The following is a 26,620-nucleotide window of genomic DNA, read 5'->3' as shown; positions in this document are numbered from 1 at the left end:
AGCTCTTTCCTGAATGATTCTTGGGAATGACTCAGAAGTTGGTACAGCTTGCTGACTGTTCGAACAGGCAATCTGGATGCAGCCATCCTGTTTTGCAGGCTCAGAAAGTGTAATAATAATGTGCCAGCTGGCCTCAGTTCCGTTCAGTTTCAGTGTATAGTGTAGTCAGCATGTCTCCTTACCCTGATCTAGTGACTCACATGTATGTGAAGTCTCTCGAAGTGCAGCATGGTGTCCAGTGACACAGTCTTCTGGGGTTTTGAGTAGAAGAGACTTGTTTTCTTTCAGATTTGGAGATCACCCTTACCCCCTTGCACACTTGTAGTACAGAAACAAACATGGAATTAATGAATTCTGGGACAATTTCAGTATTAAACTCTCTTCCATTGCTTCCAGTAAATAATCTTTTAGACAAATAATAGCGGACAATGTCCTTTAGCTGCACATTGAACAAATATTGTAGTAAAGTAAACTTTTCCTTTGATATGGCATCAGCCTCACAGATGGCTTCATTGTTCAAATAGCCACAATACTAATCTGGCTGTCAAGATTGTGATAAAACTGAGGAGGATGAAAATACCTTCTGGTGTTCCATATGCTGTTTTGAGCTTAGGGTTAAAACAGACAACGGCAACCAAAGTGGACAGAATGTCATATTACATAAAGAACTAGTGGGTTTCTTCTTCGTTTTGTTTATTTTTTACCACACTGGTGGTGTTAGAGTCCCAAAAGGATTACGGAGATGGAGAACACATGGAAATTGTTTAATAGCGTCTGTCTGCAAGTGTCAGTTATAGCCAAAATCTCATAAGAAGAGCTAGATGAGAATCTAGTGTCATCTCCAGATCCAAATGGCCCTGAGAGTTAGTCCTCTGCAGAGTAAGTTTTGGTTAGACCATTACTGAACATATGAACTATAAAATGGGCTAATACAGAATTCAGTGGGGTGGAGGATATTGTTGGGTGGACTCTGAAATGCCAGTTGTGCAAAATGAGTTTGAGAGTAAGTTTTAAAAAAAGAAGGAAACTTGTGATTTGTAACTACAGGATAGGAAATCTTCACTCATTAAGAATCCCTGAGATCTAACACAAATCAAATTCAAGCCTGAGGACCAAAGTGCTTTAGAAATTTCAAGGGAATTTTATACCAAATGTTCCAGAGGAAACATCTTGAGAAATCTGTCCATTCTCACTTGTTTCCACTCTCCAGTTCCTTACAACTTTATTACTTAGTAAACAATGTTTACGGGTTTCACTCTAACGAGTCTCATTGTTCTCCTGGGAGCAACCACAGGTCATCATCAGAAGACTGAACCGGTAAGCCTCTAGTTGTGTTTTTTACTTATTCTTTCAGCTTTTTTTGTAAAAGCATGAAATTGAACATAACTACTGTCTATGTTTAGCTCTATGGCTACATTTTAAAATGAGAGATCTGTGCAAGCAGTTAGCTTGCCTGGAAACTGAAGTTCAGAGCCAGGTTTACACTGCTGTGTGCAGTAGGGTGCTGAACTGTACGGGCTAGCTGCTGTCAGCCACTTTACAGCACTGGGAGTGGGTACGTAGTTACAGAAAAGGCTAAGCTGGCTTATTTGCTAAGGTGAAGTGCTATAATTATTCGGCTGTGGTGCTTTCAGGACTTTAACTATTCTCTCCGTACTTCACTGTATTTTGCGAAGAGTGAAACTCTTCACACCCTGCTCCATTGAGTGATGGAAATGCATCCTAACTTAGGTTTGAAAGTACTTCTCTGCGTCTGGATCATTTCTGCGCTGCCTCAAAGTTAATGTAGTAAAAGGCCCTCACCTGGCTTTTCAAGTAACTGTTTGCTCTCACATATGCATGCACATGTTTACTTGGTTTCTATGGCATCTATAAAACAATATCTGTGTAAATAATAATCTTGCTCCTCCAGAGTGATCCAAGGAATTTTTAATTTCAAAAGCTCTGCCATTTGGGGTTTAATCTTTTTGTTTTCCTTTTTCTGAATCGTATATTTGATTAAAGGAATATAATGCAATTTTGTCACTCATTTTCTTTTAATATAGAATGGAAACAAAACAAAGCATTTCTAACAAATAGAACACTGTTTTAATTTAGGTTTACAGTGGATTTAAGTCACTTTTTTTCTCTAGACCCCTGCTTCCTTATCTCATCAGTGCAGTAGGATTTTTAGCAGAGTGCTCACATGTCATGAACAGGGGCATCAGCTTGGCATGATTGAAGCTTAAGGGCTTTTGAAGGAGCTTTTAAGGTTTCTCATGTCAAAAATGACTAATTAAAAAAAAAACAACCAAAAAAATACTTAAGGATGGATTTGCATGATGGGCCACAGATCCTTTTTCTAGAAATATCACATTTTGTCAGCTAAAAAATATGTGCTAAAATATGTACTTCCACGACAGAGATTCCAGAAGTTCTGAAGATGCCACTGCATGTTACTGGGAAAAAAAGTTTAGGAAAAAAAAACAATTTAAGCTTGTGTTTATTTAGCCCCTAAAATTCTCCTTTTCTGATTAATTAAGATGCCACGAATAACATTATGTCAAATTGCATATGTAGAGTTTTGTCTTCTTTCCTTACTTGTTTCTCCTCCTCCTCCTGTTTGTACAAGAGTCCTTTTACCAGGTATTTGTTCTAACTACTATGCAAAGAACTTGCCTTATAGAAAGCAGGTGTCATTGACAAACTTCAGATCATGGTTTCAAAATGTGGTTCATTTTGGTATCTGTTTTCTTCTTGCTGCTCTTCATTCTTATTCCCATACTGCAGCTAACCAGCATCCCAGTTGCACAATCATCTATATATTTTTTCCCCTGAAGCTGGGATGTTAACCGCTACAGCTTAAACATCGTGCCAAACATGCATTTACATGTGTGTTTGAGGGTTTTTTTTTCTTTTCAAAGCCAGATCAGTTCTCTGTACTTATTCATAGATTGGTCGTGTAAACCACTGTAAGAAACAAGAGGATAGCACAAGGCAGCATTGAAAATAAGCAACTGAAAATAAGCAACAGAAATTCATATTGTTATATTGCAAACAAAGGTTTGGTGACAGAATTTGCTGTTTTAAAGAGCCCTCTCTGCCTCACCTTGAGTGGTTAAATAGAAAATCTGTGTTGCATGTTGTGAGACACTGACACATGAAAAGAATTAATTTGAGAATCCTTTCTTGCCTGTGAAGTCAGCTGAGTCATGAAAGCTTACAAACTCTCATCTCACTAAACTCGCATTAAAATCGGTATTTTCATCAAAGCTATGTTAACTTTCACAGACTATAGCTGTGGAGTGCAAAATACATCTCTCTCTGTTTCATTTAGGGCCATGAAATGCTGCACATTGAAATGTATGTCACCTGAGGACTTCCCAGGTAGCAAGCTATATATAATTCTCCGATAGCTAAAGCTTTTGAGATGGTAGATTCTTCTCCTGCCCTTACACTGCTGTTTTTCCATATTGCTGAAGCAGGGAGTAAGTTATTTGACACCCTTATTGAAGTATGAGTCTACAAATGCTAACCAGACAAAAGCCTTCATAACTCAAATAACTTTCTGATGCCATTTTTAAGAATAAATCGGGACAAAGTTGAAAAAGGCAGTGCATTTCTGTTATCACAAGGGTTTCTAACAACAGCAACAGAATTGGGAGAGGGAAAAAACTCCTCACCATTCCTGCAGGAAACTGGAAGGACAAGGACTGCAGGGTCTTGAGAACCGCAATGCTATCATCCATGGTTTTTAACCATACGTGCTCCTGGCATGGTTTTAACCTGTATCCAAGACAATTCTTAGCATTGATCAGGGAATAGGACAGGACAGAACCTTTCTTCCAGACACCATATCTGTAAGAGGTGAGAAGAAAAAGTTAATTACGTGGCTATGACTTTTTCAGTGCCACTTGTCTTCAGGACCTAAGTACAAGCCCTAATTCCTTTTATTTTCCATTACAGGAGTAGATAAGAGGCTTGTATGTCATACTGAATTCCTGTTAAAAATTCGCCTCATGTTCATCTGTAAGCAAGGTAAAGTTTGAAGTCTCTGGTGGCAATGGAGTGCCACTTACCAAAGCGTTGAGGGCAAGAGAAGAGTTGTGGAAAACTTGCGAGACCCCGCAGTCCAGCTTTGTTAAAAGCCACCATAGTGGCAGAAGAGGTGGGGTGCCTGAACCAGAGCAGAGAACACTCCTGATGCTGGGGCAATTTGTTCTCAGGGCTTTTCTGTAATCTCAACAAACAGTAAATCAGGGTATAGGAAAGAAAGAAAGAAGGAAAAGGAAACAAGTGTTTTTTAGCAGGAATATTGCCTTAGCTAGTAATAAGGAGCTGCAGGTATGATGGCAAGCTGGTGATAGCTGAAGACAAGCTTCTATTAAATCAAAGAAGTGTATTTATTACATGCTGATACATTACAAGCTGATTTTTACGAAATTTAATCTGCTATTACTTCCTTTCTTGTCTCTCTTTCAGTCCCATAAGGTTTTTCCTGACCTGTATTGAGGACAGAAAAGTGGTACATGCAAGATGTTCCACAGTTTGTATTTATCGAATAATACATCACATTGGGTGCTTTGCATTAAGCTTTATCTCTTCAGAGTTAAAGAATCTTTCTTCTTGAATGTATTTTGCTGAAACGTAAAGCATTTTGATTATATTTAATAAACATAATTTCAAGTGTATCTAGGATATTTGTAAACAATGTGATTACAACTTTATGACTTAAAGAAGAGTAAGCTCATGCCTTATTCTATTAAAATTACTGTCCTTACCTAGTATGGCAGGTCTTAATAGTTCAAAATCCAACTTGATTTAGTAGCAACAATCATTGCAGAGAATGTTGGGAGCAATAAAGAGAATATCTGTTTGTGAAATCTGTCTCCAACAGTTTTTATTCACAATTCATCTGTATAGTTGTAGTATGTGTTCTGTTGTCTTGCGCTCATTAAGTGTAAGCTTGTTCTCTTGTCTTAATAACATAATTCTCAATATGGATCAGACAAAGTCTTCTTTCAAGGGGTTTCCAGGAAAAACAAGTATTAGGAAAAAATAGGCTTCAGATTGCTAGATGTATGAAATTTATATATACTTGGGTAAGATATATGTAAATCTTTTCATGCTCCACTGCTTTTTTAATAGTAACAAGAATACAAAAGTCTTGATTGTGCAATATATTTTGTTTAATCATGTAAGTATATGAAGATAATAGTGTCTTGGTACACTCCTGTCTTCCATCTTGAAATGTGTGCTTTTCCATGTAAAATCAGAAGTCAATTAACTTTCTCATTCTCTGTCAAAGTCAATTTTAATGAAAAAAAATGTCAGACCCAAACATCTGTGTGTTGGTAGGCTGACAGGATTGGAGGTGTGCAAGTGGATCTCTTAGACCTTTTGTCTCCAGTTGTGTCGGACAGATGAGGAAGCTTCTGCATTCCTTGATCAGACTCCATAAGACACAGGGAGTAATTTTTTTTTTAAATTGCTATAAATTAAGGTCAGCTTCAGACTAGTCATACTCCCCCCAGTCTCCTCTCTCCATATGACTGTATGGAAACTGCCCCATAGTTTCACGTTTTGCATAGAATGCTTCTCGTTTTCAACCTGCTTGTAATTGTGATTCATTAATGCGCTTTCATTTTTGTCCCAACCTTGCCTTCAGCTTGTATAATATTTCTTATGACCTGGTGTTTGCCTTCCAGTGTCTTCATAGTGACTGCATTTTAATCTTCATTTCTCGGATTATAGCTGTAAAAATCTTCCAATATCCTCTTAAAAGCTCTCTAGCTCTTGATCACTTCAGTAGCCCTGCTCTGCATTTGCTTCAGATTGAATTACTCTTATCTGAACATGGGTAATCAGATTTGTATGCAGGACTCCAGATAAGGTCTTAGCAGTTTCTTGTACTTATCTTTCTGTTTGATAAGTACCTTGTTTAACACACAGAGATATTGTCATTTTTACCTTCATATCCTATGGACTTTCAAGCACAGGATGGATTTGATTTTTATGAGTTGAGTGTAGGTGTTTTGTCTAGTGGGATCCTCAGAAGTGGTCTGGTTAAAAAAGGTATTTTCTTGGTTTTATTTGTTATAATACATGAGGTGGTGAGCTAGAGGTAGTCTTCCGATTACATTTTCTATGTTGACAGTTTGGAAGTAACGCTGTGGGAGGATAGTTGAGAAATCAGGAGTACCTTCATTGCCAAAAGGTCGTCATGATCTTTCTCAGAATGAGAAGGGCAGATACTGCACACACTTGTGATGATTGTACTGACAAACTGGAAGACAGACCATAGAACACACTGAACTTTTCAGAGGAGGTGGAAAAGCATGATTCTGATATTCTTAAGAATATGACTAATGACTTTTAATCTCTGGTAGCTGGCAAAGTTTCCATTTATAAATTCTGCACAGCCTCAAATGCTTTTTATAGCCTCGGCCTGGACTGTCATGCTCCACTTTTTCTCCTGTTTCAAGAAGAGCGAGCTAAAATCTAGAAATATTGCTCACTGATCTCAGCTCATCTAGGGAAGTGTGTAGTACATCTGAAGCAAAATAAGTATGAGGAAATAGAAAGTTTTAGCTTTAACTTCAGATTGCCTTTGCACTTGAGAGTTTTCTGGCATTGTTTGTACAATATTGACTTTTATAGTCTTATAACCAACGGCAAGACATTTATTACATACTTTATAATAAAAGTAAACACACTAAAAATAAAATCCATCAATCTTTTGTTATTACCTGCACAAGAAAATTAAAATATCAATCTCAGTGTGGAAGATGTATTAGAGTTTTAAAGTTGCTGCATACTCCCAAATGATTTTCATAGCTGTGCAATCCAATACAATTTTGCACATCCTTAGAGACGGACAGACACAGTTGGATAAATGCTTGTAAAACAAGAAAGCTGGAGCTTTCTTGTGATATGATCCAAGTATTTTATATGGAAAATATTGCAATGATTTATGAGTGCACAAATACAGAAACGAACACATAGCAGGGAACAGATTTCCTCTTATCCTTGGATTCTATGAAAAAACAGGTTTCTACTTGCTCAGCTAATGATAATAAACTTAACAGCTTTATTTCTGTAAGCCAATAAGGCTGTGGTTTTTTGGTTGGTTGGTTGGGTTTTTTAAAGAAAAAAATCTCAAGTAGGCCCAACAAAGTCTGAATAAAAAAGTTGCCAGCAGATAAATAGTGGGCCATGTTTGATGCTTCAGTATGTACGTTTGTGTGCCATGTAGATTCTTGAATGCTGCATTTGGCACCTTGAAGTGTAAATATGGCTTAATTATCAGGTATTCCACGAACTTGCATTTTTATGTTTAGGTTTCTATGAGTGAACTCTTCCTTCCCCTAGAGTAAACCAAATGAAATCCATTAATTTTTGATGAAATAATTTTTAAGAAGGATGTAAATATCTGATGTTAGGTAACTTGCAGACTAAAGCTTTCAAGGTTTATTGTATGTCTGCATGGGTGTGTGTATGAGCACATGTGCCAATGACAAAAAGTTGGGTACTACCCTTCTGGTAGTAGATTCTGAACATGATTTTTTGTAACTCTGCCGTTGGGAAAAAATTCCTCATTTCATTTCATGGGGAATAAAGGTAAAAATTCTATGCATATTTATCTTCCTTTTTTTTTTTTTTCCTTCCCCCCACAAATAGATTAATAGTCAGCTTAAATCGATGTCTTGTGTGAGATTTGTATTTTAACATATCAGCTGCTGGAAGAGGTTTTGAAGAAATCCTGGGATCTCATATTAAGAAAAAACCTAAAACTGGAGGCATTCAAACTGAAGATTTCCTGTTTTGATCTAATGTGCATATGTGTGTATGTACATATAATATATATACACTAAAACAAATAGAATAAAAATTGAGTGTTCACAGGAGCCTTTATTCAATATCGTAACAAAACTACTACATAGAGTAAAAATTAATTTAGCGATAGTACCAACAGAGAGTAATTGTTGAATTACACTTCCTGTGGGAGGCATTTCTTTTAACTATTATTTTTCTTATTATGTGGTTTCACATTATCTTTATTATACTGGGGGCTTTTTAAATATTAGAACTTAAACATAAAATTATTTTATTTTTATTATTTCTATAGAACCCAGGGCCCTAGCTGTGGACCAATACTCTGTATTACATTAGATATTACCATTTTGTCTGTGCTTGCATAATCTGTGTTCCAGAAGCATATAATCAAAGTCAAGAATGAACTTGAAGCTCAGGACCATAAAAACTAGGAAAAAGTTATAATCAGATTAAGTAGCACTAGCTGCCAGTGGTTCTAAAGGGGCTTGTTTGTCACCCAACTTCTTGAAGATGGAAATATAGACTGATTTAAATTAGGAAGGGTCTCTGGTGTTTGTTTCCACCAAAGAAGGACCAAGTTATATGAGGTTGCACAGGGACTTGTCCTGTCATGTTTGGATGTTTCCAAGGACAGTTTTCACAATCTCTCCGGGCAACTTACTTCAATCCTTGGCTGCTCTCAAGCTGGAAAAAAACCCAAACATTCGAAGTTCTAAATGCAGTTTCCGTTGTTGCAACGTGCATCCGTTGCATCCCATCTTGTCACTGTGCGCTTTTGAGAAAAATCATCTCTACATTCTCCCATTAGGTATATGGAGACAGGATTAAGATTCCCCCTTTCCAAAGCAGTCGTTTCTCCAGGCTGAACAATCCAGCTCCCTCAGCCTCCCATCACAGGACAAGTGCCCCAGACCCTAACCATTGTGGTGGTGCTCCACTGAACTTGATCTGGTATGTTAATCTCCTCCTTGTACTGGAAAGCCCCAGATGAGACACAGTACTCCAGCTAGAGACTCACAAGTGCAATATAGAGGGGAATAATAATTTCCCTTGGTCTGCTGGCTGCTCTTTGACTCTTCTACAGTTTGGGGTGCAGTTGTGTGTCTTTGCTGCCAGAGCACATTGCTGCAAGGTCCCTTTCTGCCAAACTACTTCCCAGCTAGCTGGCGCCACACTGTACAGTTGCATGGTGTTATGCTGTCCTGGGGGCAAAACTTTGCATTTGCCTTTGTTGAATTTCATGATATTTGTGTCAAAATGTTTCAAAGGGATCTCGACAGCCTGGAGAATAGCAATCCTGCCCTTCAATGTATGGACTGCTCCCTGGTTTGGTGTCACCCTGAACTCTTGCTTTTCAAAAAGTGTCATATCTATGAAAGCAAGTTTGCAGGCCATGTTGGTTTTGAGAATAAAGAAGAATTTTGCTAAGGGTAGGACTGTGCAGTTTCTGTCATGGTACTGTCCTCTGACAAATGACCTACATGCTTCTGCATGTCCCATACTAATGTGGAAATCAGCGCTTGTAGATCAATTAACTATTCATTGTGCATAGCTCCTGGAAATAGAAAGGACAAAGTTGTTTAATAAATTGACAGTGAAATATTACATGCTTTTCAATTGATTCAATATTTGGAATTATTTAAAAAAGAGAGGTCAAAATGTACTGTAACAGAGTTTAATGTAAGACATTAGAAACTTAAAAAAAATCAAATATATCGATCTTGTAGTCTTTTTGTAGGTAGAAATGGCAAGTAGAGTTCTACAGAATTCTTTAGAATTAGTTTTTCAAAGCAAATTTCATTTCTTACACCTTAGAAGAAACCATTATACTATTTCCAGAAAAATTTTATTAAAGAAAATACTTTTACATGTATATACATATAAGTATCTTTCTAAGTCCATCTGTTGTTCAGTACAGCACTTTTAGTTTGGTAGATTAAAAGGCTATTAATTTTTTTTTCCTAAGTTCCTTTTGAAATGAAGCTGCTTTTCTGAGTTGGAGCAGAGACTTCAGTTTCAGTGCCATTCTTGCAAGTTTTTTCCTCTCTTATTTGTTAGCATATTTTGTTCTGTTTTCATCACGAGTATAGTTATTACCCTCCTCAAAAACTATTTTCTTCTTCTATGACTCTGGAAATACGGTTGTATGTATATCTTCTATTTATGCATGGAACTGCAAAGTACAACACTTACTGTAGCCATGTGGACAGGGTATCATGGGCTGTGCATCACACCTATTAAACATCTTGACATATGCCTTGAAATTTTCTGTAACCCTGATTTTCTCCACAGAGCTGCTGAAATTCCTCCCAGTGTTGTAATTCCAAAGCTGTCAACCATATCAAGGGACTCTGACTTCATCCTAACTTAAGCTTTTTCCTTTGTGTGTGGTTTTGCCTGTGGCCACCAATATAAGAAGGTAATGTTAAGAAACACATAAGGGACTGTAAGAGATGGACTGTGGAACAGCAAGAAGTAGGGAAGTTTGCATTTGGCTGAACTTAGGTGCAACCCAGAAAACTTTTCCAGTTGTTTCAGGAAGAACAGGAAAAAAAAACAAATAACATATATCCTTGTAAAGTCTTGTAAAACTATTGAAATAAGTGAAGGAAAAACGTGCACCTTGCTCCTTCCTTTCCTTTTTCCCCTTCCTGTTTTTTTTAAGTTGAATTAAGCTGCTTTCTGGATTGTTGCTCTCAAGTTCCAACTACCATGTGTGTCAGTGGCCTATAAAAGCTGAGCAACTGATTCACAGAAGGATGAAACTGTTATCTTTAACTGTCTTAAGCAGTGTGAGCTTTTTGCTATTAGGACCTCTAGGCAATCTTTGTAATCTAGTTTATGATCGTGACATCTGAAGAAAAAAAAAATCCATTATGTTCTCCTGAAATCATTGTCAGATTGAGCCTCTGCATAGCACTTTCAGCAAAGGTTGGGAAGTTAATTTTCATAGTTTTATAATTGATTTCAAATCTAGATGCCTTATTCATGGAAAAGATAATAGGAGTTGGGCTGCCAGAGCCCTCAAAACCTTCAGAATTTATTAGAAATTATCTTTTTTTAACTTGACCTTTCAAACCAAAGTACAAAAAAACATGTTGCCAAAACAGGACATTACATTGCCAGTAGTTGTCATGATGGGTTTGAAGTGAACATGGGAAAAACATATAGGCATTTTGCATATATAAAGACACTTGCATTCTAGTGTGATGACCATAGTAAGAAAACTTAGGTGGAATAAAATAATCATTCAAAAGTTTATTCAGTTCAATGACAGCTACCATTTATATTTTGTAATATAATTTCAGGTGATTTCTCTGTTACGATAAATCAGAAGGGGTTAGATGATGAAATCTAATATATCCAACAAAATGAAGGAAACTCTCCATGAGTGAAAGCAAAGGATTGCTATGTTTAAGGTGCTGTGAATATGCTTTCAAATGGCCTGTGCTGCAAATAAATATGGAGTTTAGCTTCAGAAAGAGTATTGAAAAGACTGTGTAAATAAATAATCTGATACAGGCCATCTGAGAATGCGTAATTTGTTAAATATGAGTTTATTTAACAACCTTTAATTGATTATTCATATATCGTCAAAAATGGTGCCATTTCTCTACTACATTTTACAGTCCTGCCTGCGGTGTAGCCTTTTGCCGCTGTCTGATAATGAATATTAGTGTTATGTTTTAACATATAGAGTATGATGTTTTGAATACTGTTCTAAAAAAATCAATATATAACATACATAGTTAGTTTAAATAGTGAGTTAAAACCTTTGGCTTGTTATCTAATTAATAAATTGCATTATGGATTTTGATCATGTGCATTTATCAAACAGTTCTACTGTCTAGGAAGATACAGGTAATGTATGAGGAAGGCCTATCTTTTAGCTTTAATTTCATGAATAAATCTTTCTGCACAATGCCCCAGATTGATCTGTGCTAGGAAGTGGAGTCCACGCAGGTTCTTATGTCTGTGGTAATGGTGAAGATAGACGTTTGAGGAGGAAATCTTAGGAGATGGATCTGCTTGGCTATCCCATTGTATATATTTTTGCTTTTAAAATACTAAGACTAAACAGATTCCTTTCCAAACACTGTAATATTTTTTTTTTTTTCAAACCTGGGAAGAACTTGAGTGAAGAAAAATGAGATAAAGCATGCTATCTGAGAACACACTAATGTTAGGTCAATATAAAAAATCCATTACCTTCAGTGCTTCTGTGTAGTATAGTTTATAATTGTTCTCAATACACAGTGAACATCGAATTATTTCATGAATCAAGCATCTTGATAGTGAAAGATGCTGTGACACTGGTGATTCTACGCGCTTCCTCCAGAAGCGACTGCAGATTCTCAATCCTATTGACAGTAGACCTCAGTAACACTACAGGAAAATATGGGTCTTTTACTGAAAACTTGAAAATGAAGTTAAAGCTTGATGGACATATATACCCTTTGCATATGATAGCTTTGGTCAGCCAGAACTCTAATAATCCAAAGATTAAACTAATTTGTTTACTGTTAGGAACCTTCAAAGGATAATTCATCTTAGGTCCAGACTAGAAGCAGTAAAGTCTGTGCAGATGAAATTGTGTGGCTACCTCAATATACTTCAATCAAAGTTTTAGAAAAGCACATAAATAATGTAGTTGAATGCTTGATCTTGACAGGCGGTGAAATCCTGTGAACTATTACATGTATTATTGAACATGGCTGTCATTCTCAGATCACTCATCTTTCACTGTTTTTTAGGAGATTGTGGTAAAATGAGTGCCAGTTTCAGGATGCCAAGTCCCATTTTTTCTGGTGTTCTTGACAGATGTAATGGTAAGAAGAGGCAGAAAAACATCATATTGTAGGAGACCTCCTTTACATGGATAGAAGACTGATTTGCTGCAATACAGTTTCAACAGTTAGCCAGTGCCAGTTGTCATGTATATGGCAGACGTAGATTTGCTGTGATGTGTTTTCCTTGGGAATGCAGTTTTTCAGAAATCATCTGTATCTTTGAATAATGCATTTTTTTTCCGGATAGCACACCCACTCATAAAAATAAATGCTGAGTTTTGGATTGTATAAATATTGTTGGATACACCAGATCTTATGATGAAACTACTTCACATTACAGTGTTTTGTAAAAATGTTTTGATTTGAAAATAATAGAAAGAAAGATTCTTGTTTCAAATGCAGGTATTCTCCTGTGTCAAAGCATGTAACAAATTTTTATTTGTTTGACTTGTCTTGCAAAATTACCTGTATTAACCCACCATGACTGAAGCAGCAAAAAGGGGAAAATTTGCCAAGAGAGAGGTAGCATTTTTAATAGTGCTATAGAACATATGATAGTAGATAGCAATATATGCTGTAACATATAAGGCATCATTGTTGCCAAGTTTTTGGAATGTAAATTAGTATCTTGATTTTATTCCAGTTATTCCGGTGTCTTAAAATCACTTTCTTTAGTTTATTTTATATGTATTCATCCTCATATATGTGAATCAAATACTGAATCTCTTTCCAATGTGAATGAGCATATCCAAATAAATATTCAGTTCTATTAAGGCTGCTGAAACAGCAGAAAAGAAGTCGGGTATCATATTGTTTGCTTCTAGCTTTGGTAGCTACTCACTCAGCAACCTTAAGTAGTTCCTGTAATGCACAGAAATCTTAGATCTCTGATCTGCAACATTGGTAGAACATTTATCTAACTCATTGTTCATTAGAGTGTTATGTGGCTTTTGTTATCTTCTTAATATTTATAGAAATTTTTAGGATTTTTCCCATAAAAGGATGTTGTAAGTGAAAGTGTTCTCTCTTTTAATTTTTTTAGCTTTATGGTTTTTGGCCTTTTTGAAATTTTCTTATGTAATTTGGGTTGTAACTTAAGTGCAATTATGATCAATTAAATGCCAGTGTGACTAACTGTTTGAGTAATGAATTAAGGGTGTGCATTCAATAATTGAACTTACATGGTATAATGGGGCTTAATTAGCATTGATATATTGATATAATGCTTTACAACACTCTGAGGATGTGCCTGTGTTGAGTAATTAATCCTCTCAACATGCAGGTTAGTGAGGTTAGTATGGTTATGTTTATTCTGCAGATGGGTAGAGTAAGGAAAGAAAGAAGTATGGGGTGAAAGAATTTCTCCGTGAAACATGCGGTTTCTGAAACAATACCTGAATTACATGTGAGCTTTTCAGACCGCCATTTCTTTGATGAACACATTTACCTTTTGCACTCTGTCTTTTGTGCTCTGTTCATGACATATTTCAGCTTTCTGCACTTATTTGTTCTGCTCTAAAGGAAATTAAACAATTTTAATTTGTACTACTTCAATGAAAGGAATGGCATGCCATTAATAACTTTCAAATGAGATGCAGAACAAAAACAATTCCATTTTCCTCCTCCCCAATACACACTTTTGCTTTTCCTCGGAGGAGGAGTATCATCTTTAAACTGATAACTAGTTAAGACAATCTCTTCCAAATAACTAATGTTTACAAATGGTAGTAACTTTCTATAATAAAAAAGAAAATAAGTATGTCCATTCACATCATCCCAATGTCACTGCTCAGTTACTGTTTCCTTCATATTTGCTGTTTCTGTTAACAAAGGTTGACTTAATTTATTTTCTAGAACCTGGAGTAATTTGAAAATAAGCAAAACAGCAAACTTTTTAAATATACATTGGACTTTAATTTACCGTCAGAGACCAGTTAATTATTGGATTCTTTTAAATTGCTGTTCTATCAACTAAAATGAAAACTGTACATGAAGTGCCTTCTACTGTCTGGATCCATAGTGATGTTGTATGAATATTTTTGCAATATTTACAAAAAAGAATTAAATAAAAACTTCTTTTACTTCATTCAGAGTTCTATTAAGGCTGCTGAAACAGCACAAAAGAAGTCAGGTATCATATTGTTTGCTTCTAGCTTTGGTAGCTACTCACTCAGCAACCTTAAGTAGTTCCTGTAATGCACAGAAATCTTAGATCTCTGATTTCTGTGAGAAACAGAGAAACAGAGAGAAACCGAAAGATTTATAGGATATTTTGTTTGAAAATAGATCTGTAAAGAACTTCACTGAAGGACTTTTAAACCAAGAACTGAGTTTGAAATTAGCTTTGAAAGTCATGATGTCTCTTATAAATTGAAATCTTTTGTGAAAGTACATTCCATAGCATAATTTCTCCTTATTTGTATAAGGAATACTGTTTTAAAAAATAGTAATAAAAACAATTATTTAATTACAATAGTTTGACAAGTATTTATTACTTCGTTCTACAGTTTTTAACTGTAACATTTTTCCTTCTTTCTTTTGACAGTATTACCTAGTCATACTTGTGGCAACCCAGGAGAAATACCTAAAGGAGTACTTCATGGAACAAGATTCAACATTGGAGATAAAATCCGATATAGCTGTATCTCTGGTTACATCCTAGAAGGCCATGCCATGTTGACATGTATTGTGAGTCCTGGAAATGGTGCATCATGGGATTTTCCAGTTCCTTTTTGCAGAGGTAAAAATGAAGACATGAAATATCTTTAAAATATTAAGACAATATTAAAACAGCCAATTAAATAAATTTATTTTGAGGTTTTTTTTTTTTTTTTACTTTCTAAATGTAAATGTACTAATGTACTGTCTAAAAATCTACACCATTTAAAACTGCAATCACAGGTCAGAAAAAATGACTCTCCAGAGTTTACATTCAGAGGTAGATGTTATCTACTGACCTTCTTTCCTTTCATTTATGTGGGGGATAACTATAGCAATTTGATGGCAGAACCTGGCAAATACTTTTTCAAGTTTCTGCTTTCAGAAACTTTCTGCCAGGAAGGAGAAGCTTGAAATCTTCAACCATATCATCTTTGAAGGGGACCTCTGGTGGTCCAATCCCTTTGAGGCCAACTGCTGCACAAAGCATGGATAACTTTAAAGTTAGGTCAGGTTGCTCAGGGCTTAATTGAAATTTTAATATCTCCGTGGAGATGGAGATGGATGGAAATTCTAAAGCTTCTCTGGAAATCCATTCTACTGCCTAGCTGCCCTCATTCTCATGTCCAATTTGAATTATCTTTTTACAGATTATGTCCATTTCCTCTTCTCCTCTTGTGGACCTATGAAAAGATTCTGGCTCCATCTTTCCTAAACTAAACAATGCAGTTAGATTTTCTCATAGCCTCCTCTTGTCCCAGCTGAAAAATCCATTTCCCTCGTTCTCTAGTCTTATATATCATGTTCTTCCGCATCTTAACCATTTTAATGGCCCTTTTCTGGACTTGTTCTAGTCTGTCAATGTCCGTGTCTGTTCTGTACTGGGGCACCCTAGGATGGACACAGCATTCCAGGGGGGGCCTCTTGAGTGTCAAGTAGATGAACTGTCTTTAACTCTCTCTCTTTACCTGCTGGCTATGTTCCTGATCATGCAACCCAATATGAGGTAAGCCTTCAATGCTGCAAAAGTGCACCACTGACTCAGCTTGTGTTTCACCAGGACCTCAGGTCATTTTGTCAGAGCTGCCACCTAGCAAATACTTTTTTGCGTGGGATGATCCTGTTCCAGGTATAGGACTTTGCATTTTGGAATTTCATGAGATTCCTGTCATTATTCCAGCTTGCCAAAGCCTGTTGTCAAAGCCTGTCTGAATGGCAGTCCTGCCCTTCAGGGTGCCATCTGCAAGCCTTGTCAGGGTGCATTCAATCCCCCAGACTGATGCTGAAGATATTATATAAATTCAGCCCCAGTTTGAATCCCTGGGGAATGCTGCAAGTCACTGACCACTAGCTTGACTTTAAAGAATTGGCCTCTGCTGTCTAAGCCTGATGGTCCAGACAGTTTTTCACGCACGTAATAGTCCACCCATCCAGTCCATATGCCCTCAATTTGACTACAAGGATATAGTGGGGAATGGTGTTGTGAAAACCTTATTAACGTCAGGCTAAATCCTTTCATCAAAGAAGGCAGTCAGGTAGCCAAGGATGATTTGCATTGGCAAAAGCTGCCTGTTCCTGTTCACCTTTTTGTCCTTTGTGTGCTTGGGAATGGTTTTCATAAACACTTTCACCATAATTTTCTGGAGGTCTGAAGTGAACTTGACAGATATACAGTTGCTAGGATCCTTGCTTTTTTTGAAAATGAGAAATGAAAAATTATCTTTTTTCCAGTCATTGGGTATCACTCTTAGTTGTCACAACCTTTCAAAGATGATACAGAGCAGCCTCACACTGTGACACACCAAGAACTCTTAGGTGCATACTGGCACATATCCTGTTTACTTCTATAGTTCCTTGTATTGTTTCTCCTGTGCTGTAGCTACTACTTTTCTTCCCAAAACTTCTCCATTTTATTGATAATTGGGAGGCCTCAGGGCAGCCTTTGCTAATGAAGAGAGAAGCAAAGGGGGCATTGAGTGCCTCAGCCTTTTCCATGTCTTCATCACAAGATCACTTATCCCACTGAGCAGCAGGCCACCATGTCCTTCATTTTCCTTTTGTTGTTGATATACCTGTACAATGGTTTCTAGAATGACTGCTTTTCACATACCTCACCAGTTTCATTCTATCTGAGCTTTGGTCTTCCTCCTTCTATCCCTGCATTCCTGAGCAATACTTCCATATTCCTTTCAAGTAGCTTGTCCCTGCTTTCACATTTTGTACAGTGGTTTGGTGTTTTTTTGTTTTTTCTTATTTCAGTTAAAACACCTCAGTCGGGAATTTCCTGTTCAGCCCCAGCAGCCTCCTGCTATGCCTACTTATTTATGTACATAAATAGCTGCATCATTCTTGAGCTTTGAGGAAGCTGCCCTTGAAGCCAAACAAACTCTCCAGGGCCCCTTAGCTGTTCGAGACATCAGCCTGTCTACCTGTCTACCTGAGAACCTGTCTACCACTTCACAAATAAGTTGAAATCTGCTGTGCTGAAGTCCAAGGAGTTTATTCTACTACTTGCCTTCCTCACTTCCCTCAGGATCTTCAGCTCATGGTTATTGTAACCACAGCTGCTGTTGAATATCACTTATTTGAATGGTTCTTTGTTCCTACACCTAGTTGGCCTGTCCAGTGCCTGCATTAAAAAAGTTCTTCCCAGTAAACTCAGAAATCTAGTGGATTGCTTGCCCTCTGCTATGCTGCCACCCACACAGATGTTGGGATGGTTAAAGTCCCCCATGAGAACCAGAGCCTATGGTTGGGAAACTTCTAGATGTTTAAAGGTTTTGACCACTTCTTGATCAGGTGATCTGTAGCAGATATGCACCAATGACCTCCCTCTTGGCTTCCTCTTCTCATTCTAGCCCGGTTTATATAAAAAATCATAATTTATAAAAAATATAGCCTGGTTTATATAAAAAATCATTTTTATATAAAAAATCATAATAACCTTGTTCTCTGTGGTATGTTTCCCTAGCTTTGGTGATGCTGGCAAATTACTATTTTCTGCAATTTTGTTGCTTAATATTTTCAGAAGCATTAAGAAGCTAGTGTCCAGTAATTTATACATTGTCTAACTGTGCAAATGCTGTTTCTGCCAGAAAAATTCCTAGTGAATTACTGCAGGAGGATGTAGACAGCATTGACTCTTGTATCTGCTGTTTTGTTTCTCCGGCTGCTACTCAGTTTCAGAGGTTCTCTCTTTAAAGTATGGCCATGCAGAGGGTGGTGGAGCTGAACTGTACTGCAGATTCATTGATGGCTTAGAACAAACTCTGAACAGAAATCAAAGGTGCAGTCAATGGCATTTTTAGAAAATGTAGATAATTTGACTGTCAAGACATTTGCTTTATCTTTTTTTTTTGTTTTCTTTCAATAAACTATGCTTTTTTGGTGTCTGAAAATACAGCAACTTCCAAACTGAAAAAGAGAGAAAGCAGTCATCCCAAAATAGAAAACAGCCCCCAAAGAAAAATTCAAAGGCAAATTCTGAAAAGATGAGGCAATTATTAAAACTTAGTCCTGTTTTTCCATATGGACTTTCCTGCTATTAGAAGCTAACCAAGAAGTTTACCATGAGTTTCCGCAAAAAATTGTATAGATGGCTTACAAAAATTGACAGGGAGAATCAATGGCCCACCTAAATTCTGTTCTTCTGGGTTTTGTCCTGAGAATTAAAAAGGTCTTTGTTGTCTCAATCTTGGCTACCATAATAGTGTCACCCAAAACATTTGCCTTCTTTATCTTGAGGTTGAAATACTGTGCAGTACAAGTCTGAAACATTTTGAAAGTTAATTTCATTCTCTGCAGTAACTCCACTAATAGCTGATTTATGATATGTGACTACTTCTAAATGAACTTTGTATAATTAAGTTCTCAATTCTTAGTAATTTTGAGAATCCCTAGTTGATTATAGTTGCATGAGTCTGGATTTTTATGAAGCTAACATTAGGAATACAAATTGGATTAGTGATATTACAATGGTAAGCTTTTTCTCACAATGAAAATAGCTGTGAGGGGAGAACATGTAATACGTTATCATTAAAAAGACACTCAAGGGAGGGAAAGTAAAGAATAAATAAAGAAGACAAACCAGTAAAAGAGATCATATGTCAGAAAGGTCCAAAAGTAATAAGTAATCAGATTCCGGATTTAAGAAATGTTATTGGAGAAATACTTCGGTGAAGAACATATAATCAGGAAGGTATTCTTAGAAGAGATAAAGGGAGAAAGGAGGAAGAGTTTATGATTCACTATAGAGTAAGATAAACTAAATACAGAGATTCAGAGCTGATATTTTTAAAACATCTAGCAAAGAGAAATTGACGTTTTTGGTGTTTTCCATACTTTCTGAGGTAGCAAGTAATTCTCTGATGTAATTTCTTCTCAGCCTCTGAGGTTCAGACAAATATGATTTTATAAGTTTAAGGAGGAGAAAAAGATATCCTGATCCCATCATTTATCCATGTTTATAAAAAAATTTAGAAAAAAAAAAAGGGAAAGAAAAAGAGAATTTCCCAACAATTCTGCTTATTGATGTTGCATTACATGATAAAATGAAAATATTTTCCCAAATCTAATTTTTAGAGTGACATGGCAGATTCCTGCCTGAGCAATTTTGTTCACTTTCAGAATAATCTGAATTGGTGCAATATTTACATTGAGATGAAATTTGAATGAAACTCATTGTGACTGGTCAAATAAGAAGTTAGAGAAGTGTTTCAGGAGAAGCAGGTAGGATATACTGCATAATTTCTTACACAGTAGTGCAGGACTGACTAGATCACACCCAATGGAGATATGGACACAGGTACAAGTATTCTTTCTTATATATGTGTGTGCGTGCATCTGTGTGTAAGTATATATATATTTACACATACATATATTTATGTTTATATATTCTTACGCTAACATGTATCAGTAGATATGGAGGGACCCGTTAAAAAACCGAAAAGATGCCAGGTCAAAGCTGCATCTGTGCAATAAGGTGCCTGGAAGACAGGAACAAGAAGTGAAAATTGAGATGAGCAGTACAATGAAAACATAATGAAGGTACCCAGAATGATATAGTAAAGTCAAAGAATGAAAAACAGGACTTCAGTCTGACCATTAGGAACACGAGCAAAGTTAACATCAGAGGAAGATACAATGATTTACTAAAAATGAAAAACAAACTGCAGGGACAGTTGTAAAAAGATGAAGGATTTCATAACTGCACGTAGACTTCTGGGAATAACTGGATTAACTTTCCTAATTATTAAAAAAAGTATATGTGAAATCTGCAACAGTCATTAATTTGCCCTCAAAGAATTCAGCCTTTTCTCTTTTTGCTTCAAAATCAGGGCTTTACTGTTAATTTGTTGTAGACTTTTATTTTAAGGGAACATTATCAGCATTAAAATAAAAATATATTCTCAAGTGAAGGATTATCATATCAGTGGAAAACAGCTTAGGATACTTAACTGAAAAAGAAGAAAGTCTTTAGAAGATATCCAGAAGACTGATCTTTTATTTCTGTGGGTGAGAGAGTATGAGATTACAGACTGTTGTTTAATTTTTGAACTTCTTAATCTAGCTATCCTCTCTCCTAAGACTAAGCTTTTACATGAAAAAGGGAGCAGAGTTGGGGTTTTGATTTTAAGTTTGCTCAAGCACGTGCTATCAGTTAATAACTGAATTTTTCTGCCAGGTTAGCAAATAGTTTGTCCATCACTATTTCTGTCTTATTTGAAATTTATAACTTTATTGACTAATAGATCAGATTTCCTCTCCAGAGTGGATGGAGGGGGAATAGGTCTTTGTAATATAACAAACTGATATGATAGAATAAATAAGAATTGTAAAAGGCTACTACATTAAGCACAAAGTTTACAAAGAAAAAAAGGACCAATCTCAAGCACCAGGAAGTACAGGACTACCCCACTGAGTCCAGTATTGTCAGAGCCAATAACTACGAGACAATCTCCTTGTGGTCTGCTTACATTGCGCTCACTGAAATGTGGAAGCTAAAAGGTTCAAAGTAGTGCTACAGCTCCAATGGGTGCCCACAGGTGTCTAAACAAATTGCAAAAATTTCTGCGTTTCTATTTTGTACATACTATTAACTTGAAGTGAGAAATCTGACTTTTAATATACGCAAAAGAGGCACTATTTTCCTAAACCACAATAATTCCTGAAATTTTAACAAAATAAATCCCATTCTACTTAGAGAGCAATCCAAATTATTTTTAAGTGTCCTTTGAAAACCCTGGAGAGAGAAAGAAAATTCATCTTAGATGCATGGTCTAATGAGTATTTAATTTATGTGAAGTTGATCAACAGCAAGAGAAGAAATTGAGAAAGGGAGGCAAACTGATTAGAGCATTTATCTGGGATGCGGTACATCTGGATTCAAGTGATGATAGGAGAAAAAACAACCCACCTTCTGACAAGTTTCTGTTTTTTAAAACACAGAAAAGAAGCACAGGTGTTGGCTTCCAAAATAAAGTCTTTAAAAAACTAAAATATTAAAGGAGATTAGCAAGTAGAGGTGAATATTTTGATGGTTAAAGAGCTGGCTGCCAGTTGGAACTAGATTAGATCAATGAGTTGTCTGATGAATGTGTAATGCTACACCATTGTAACACTTAGCGATGGTTTTGGTCTTTATGAACCTGGCAGTTTAGCAGCTTGACAGTTGGCATTGACATACTAAAATTTATTTTTAAACTTGGTATTCATATACTATGGCTTGTTTTTAGGTTTTTATCAGTAAGACATTTTGAAATGGTAATTTTAAAGTCTTATTTCAAAAAGTCATTTAACTAACTCCTCATATTAACCATTTCCAAAATATCCAAAGCATATATCTGTGAAAGTAGTCATTCATGATTATCTCATAGATGTGTTTTCTGTACTGAAGAGTTTTATTAAACGAGGTACAATTATCTACTTTTTCACAAACAAACTACAGGAAAATGCCATTTAATAAAGAATTTAATAAATCTTAGAATCATAGAATATTTCTAGTTGGAAGGGACCCATAAGGATCATCAAGTCCAACTCCCTGCTCCTCGCAGGATATCTAAAACTAAATCATATGACGAAGAACATCATACAGATGCTCCTTGAACAGGCTTGGTGCCATGACCACTTCCCCGGGGAGCCTGTTCCAGTGACCGACCACCCTCTCAGTGAAGAACCTTTTCCTAATGTTCAATCTGAACTTCCCCTAATGCAGTTTTATTCCATTTCCTCATGCCCAACAGTTTGATGTCCTCCTTATATTGAGGCGCCCAAAACTGCACACAGTGGTCGAGGGGGGGCCGCACCAGTGCAGTGTCGAGTGGGGCAGCCACCTCCCTCGACAGGCTAGCTATGCTGTGCTTGATGCAGCCCAGGACACGGTTGGCCTTTTTGGCTGCCAGGGCACACTGTTGACTCATTCAACTTGCCATCAACCCAGATGTCTCTCCGCTGGGTTGCTCTCCAACCTCAATAAATAAAGCACTGTTTCAGTGATATTTTTAATAAGGCATGCTAAATAATGTATGCCTATGGTTTATTTACAACCCTCTAAAGCTGCAGTTTTCTTTAAGTGATAAGACTTACAAAATATGACAATATGTCATTTGATGACGATTTATAAAATATCACTGAAGTTTTTAATTGCATCTATTCTATTACTAGTGATAAAGAGGTAAGGAAATGACTATGAATGGCATAACAAGAAAAAACTTTTATTTATTACTATGAATTTTGTACTTTAAGTTACGGCTATTTTTTTATCAGTTACGTTACAATAGTAACGTAGTAAAATGATCTTTCAAATGAGGACCTTTCAGTGTAAACTAAAGTTGAATAGCCAATTCTGATAATTTAAATTCAGATTCTAAATTAATTTTGAAAGGTTAGATGGGTTTTAAATGTTTAATTTTTTGTTATTATGCAATAAATATTTTTCACTTGCATAAACATTTTGTTAGTTTTTATATAAAAAAGGCATATAGAATACAGAACTTGCACTCTGGAAAGCATTTGTGTAGGAAGGAGAGGAAAATCCAATAAAAATGATTGAATGTTCAAAAGATATCTAAACCAATTTAAATAAGGAAGTTTTCTACAGTACTGTTTCTGTTCTTACCCCATCCTTGGATATCTGCTTAGCAGGTCTTGCATCTCACTTGTAGCAAGATATCATTTATGCAAAACAGAGCTTACCAAAATTTTCAGATTGTTATTTTTGGTGAAATGACTCTTTCTAGTTTGAAGAAAAATGTAAGATTTTTCATTGACTGCCATGGTTCCTCAGAGATTCTTTTGATTTTTACATACATTAACTTGATGGATACATTTATCTGTTTTATCTAAGCTGCACATCTATACAGTATATGTTTTTTGTCAAGTGGTGCCAGCAATATGTGTTTGCATGTGTACTTATATATAAGATGCATATTCTCTAAATTCAGAGCACTTAATTCCTGACTACTGAGAGATCCAAATGTTTGTAGCTTTATACTTCAAGTAGTCATTTATGCTGATACAAACAGCACGTTGTGCAGTTGCTTACAACTTGAAAATAACCATGAGTGTTTGGAATTAATTACTTGCACATTTTAAAATGCAATTTGTTAATCACTTAGAGTTTGAATTCATGAAGTCTGAGGCACTATCTGGTATCAAATTACTCCAAGCACAATGATGCATTAAGATTCCTGAGCACTGTTCTAGCTCTCAAAAGCATAACGTAGAGAAGGCCATGGCCAAGAAGGACGATGAGTCCAAGGAGGCCAACTAGCTCTGGGGCCAGCTGGTGAAACACAACGTATGTCCGGACAGTTTATGTCTCCTACCCTCTGAGCTGTGTGGACACCATCCTGCCTACCTGTGCTCACTCTTAGGCAATTTATTATGTTTGAGCATTCAACAGTCTGTTTGCCTTAGCCTGGGTGCCACCTATGATGAAGGAAGTCCCTAAACCACAGGCTCCTGGAACATGGGAAATATGTCAGAGGAAAGATCATTCTGTGCAGCTGCTTTTGCCGCCGTCTTTCCCTAACATATCCACATCTGTCAGAGAGAAAATACTGACTCTCTGGTCCAGTTAGTTTCCATGGTCTTACCTGACTGATGTTCCCTTTCCATTTCTGAACTAACTTGATTTCTTGCAAACCTCTTAGAAATGGTGTTATGAATAGATTAAAAAGGTATGCACCCCTCTGGACAGATATCTGTAGTAGCCTGAGTTCCTTTGGCTTTCATTGGTAATGCACAGCATATAAATTTAGATTTTTGCATGTCATTGCCAGAAATAATCAACTACGTAAGCCTTCCTTGTCAGCTGTAAAATTCAGAGCTTTAGAGCTCAAAGCTTATTCAAGGGCTCTGCAGCAGAAACACTGGGTAGCATTGTAATTATAACTAGCATGTTACTTAATGTCAGTATAAACACAGAGGGAGATGGTGTCATTGAGAATGTTGTCATAACAAAATTTAACACAAGCGGCTAGTACCAAAGAGTTATGGCTGACAGGATTTTGCACATCTTGCTGGTTCCTCTGGATGTAAAAAGCCTGCTTGCTGGCTTTCCAGAATACAGGTAGAACCTATATGTGTTATTAACTGGAACTTACACTCTTACATTTTGATTCTTTAAAAAAAAAAAAATCCCACACTGTTATGGCCAAATACGAACAAGTAGAAAGCCTGAAAAAAAGAGGGGGTGGAAATCATCAGCTTTTCATTCTTGATGGTTCATTCAAACTCTGATACTGATGATGACTGCAGTAGAAATCAATAACTCAATATTAGTTTCTGTACTGAACTATTGGCACAGGACATTTCAAGTTAATTTGTTTTTCTTTGCTGGGTTAGATGATGATCTGAAGTGAAGTGCTTAAAAGCTATATAGTTAAAAAAAAAAAAGGAAAAAAGGGACATTCTAGATGTTATTGAATAACAAACCTTGATTCTCCTTTCTGATTTATTATAGCTTTACAATAGTTTTAAAATTATTGTAATCTTTGCATGTATTATGCACCAGGAATTTTGACTCTGATCCTCAGCTTTATCCATGAGTTCTTTAATTTTTACTTCCTTTCCCCTTTCATCCCTCAGAGGCACAATGGCCCTTTCAATATGCAATGTATAAAAAGCCAGGAATTGACCTGGAGGAATCACAAAAATGGCCTGATTTCACCAAGAAAAATAAATCTTTTAGGAATGTAGATCTATTCCCTAAATCTCCTTCTTTTAAAAAAGAACAACACATAAATATCAGGGTCCAGAAAGTAAGATATGAAATTTATCAAAAAGACCTGCCCTCCTCTGAGAAATTTGTGTGCCAAGAAATCATGAAACTCAATAAGGCTTTGGTAGCCAAGGTTATGTTACATTTTTTAATGTCAAAATTTACTTTGCATATAGAAGAGTCAAGATAACTACCTGTTTGAATCTCTTCAGCAGCTTTCTCTACTCTTTTTAGTCAAATTAATGGTCCATACAATATTTAAATATAAAAGAAATTATTCTGGTTTTGCCTTTCTCCCAATTCTTCCTTTTATTTCTGTCCCTTATTAGCTATTTATCCTCTTTTAATAATCTCCTTTTTTTAATGTCCAGCCACAGTATTCCTCTTCCTTTGATTAAAATGAATCCTTTTTCCTTCAAATCTTCCTTTAAAACTCACTTTCACTGACAGGCTTTCAACTGTGATTGAGAAGAGCAGCTCTACTCCTACCCCTCTCTGTTATCTTAATTAGCTATTCAGTTATTATCCTAATTAGACTGTAAGTTCCTTGTGTCATGCGTCTTGCCAAGCTATTTGTTTTTAAATCTCCACACACACTTATAGTATGCAAATAATACCTAATGATAATAGCAGTAAGTAAAGATGATAAAACAGATAAAAATGAAATGCTTCTCTTCTGATCATTCACCTATGCAGAAATATTTTTCATTACTATTGCTGTAGCTTTCATAGCCACATCATAACACACCAAAAGCCACTTGATGAATTTTTAATTTTTTATGTCAATGAATTGTATGGATGACATGTTTTGTTCGGTTTTTTTAATTATATGTTTTAATACCCGATACTAATAATAATAAGCATATATTTAAAGATTTCAATGAAATCTTAGTCTGCTAAATTCTTTGGCAACATATTAAACAACATTCCAGGCTTAGCAGGAAACTCCTATGCTCTATATTTTTTTAAATTTCGTTAATAACCATTAAAAAATGTCTGTTATTAACTGATGATGTGTGAACCTTGGAAGGTCCATCTGGCAACAAAACCTCTGAATTTATTTGCCATCTGTAAACAACCTGATTCAGAACAAAAAACTTGAGAATGGCTAGTATGATTTTATTGATGCTTCCTA

General features: G+C 36.1%; 1 protein-coding gene across 1 annotated transcript in view; it reads left to right on the top strand.

The window, feature by feature from the left end:
• CSMD1 (CUB and Sushi multiple domains 1) overlaps nt 1-26,620 on the top strand; it is a 1,311,413-nt gene that overhangs the window by 583,399 nt on the left and 701,394 nt on the right. Inside the window, exon 4 of the mRNA XM_075145187.1 lies at nt 15,151-15,345. Coding sequence (XP_075001288.1) covers nt 15,151-15,345 — 195 coding nt within the window. The remainder of the gene's footprint in view (nt 1-15,150; nt 15,346-26,620) is intronic.

Source organism: Calonectris borealis, chromosome 3 (assembly GCF_964195595.1).
Source record: "Calonectris borealis chromosome 3, bCalBor7.hap1.2, whole genome shotgun sequence".
Lineage (NCBI taxonomy): Eukaryota > Metazoa > Chordata > Aves > Procellariiformes > Procellariidae > Calonectris > Calonectris borealis.
Note: the sequence above shows the minus strand (reverse complement) of the source record. Positions and strands in the feature narration are given on the sequence as shown.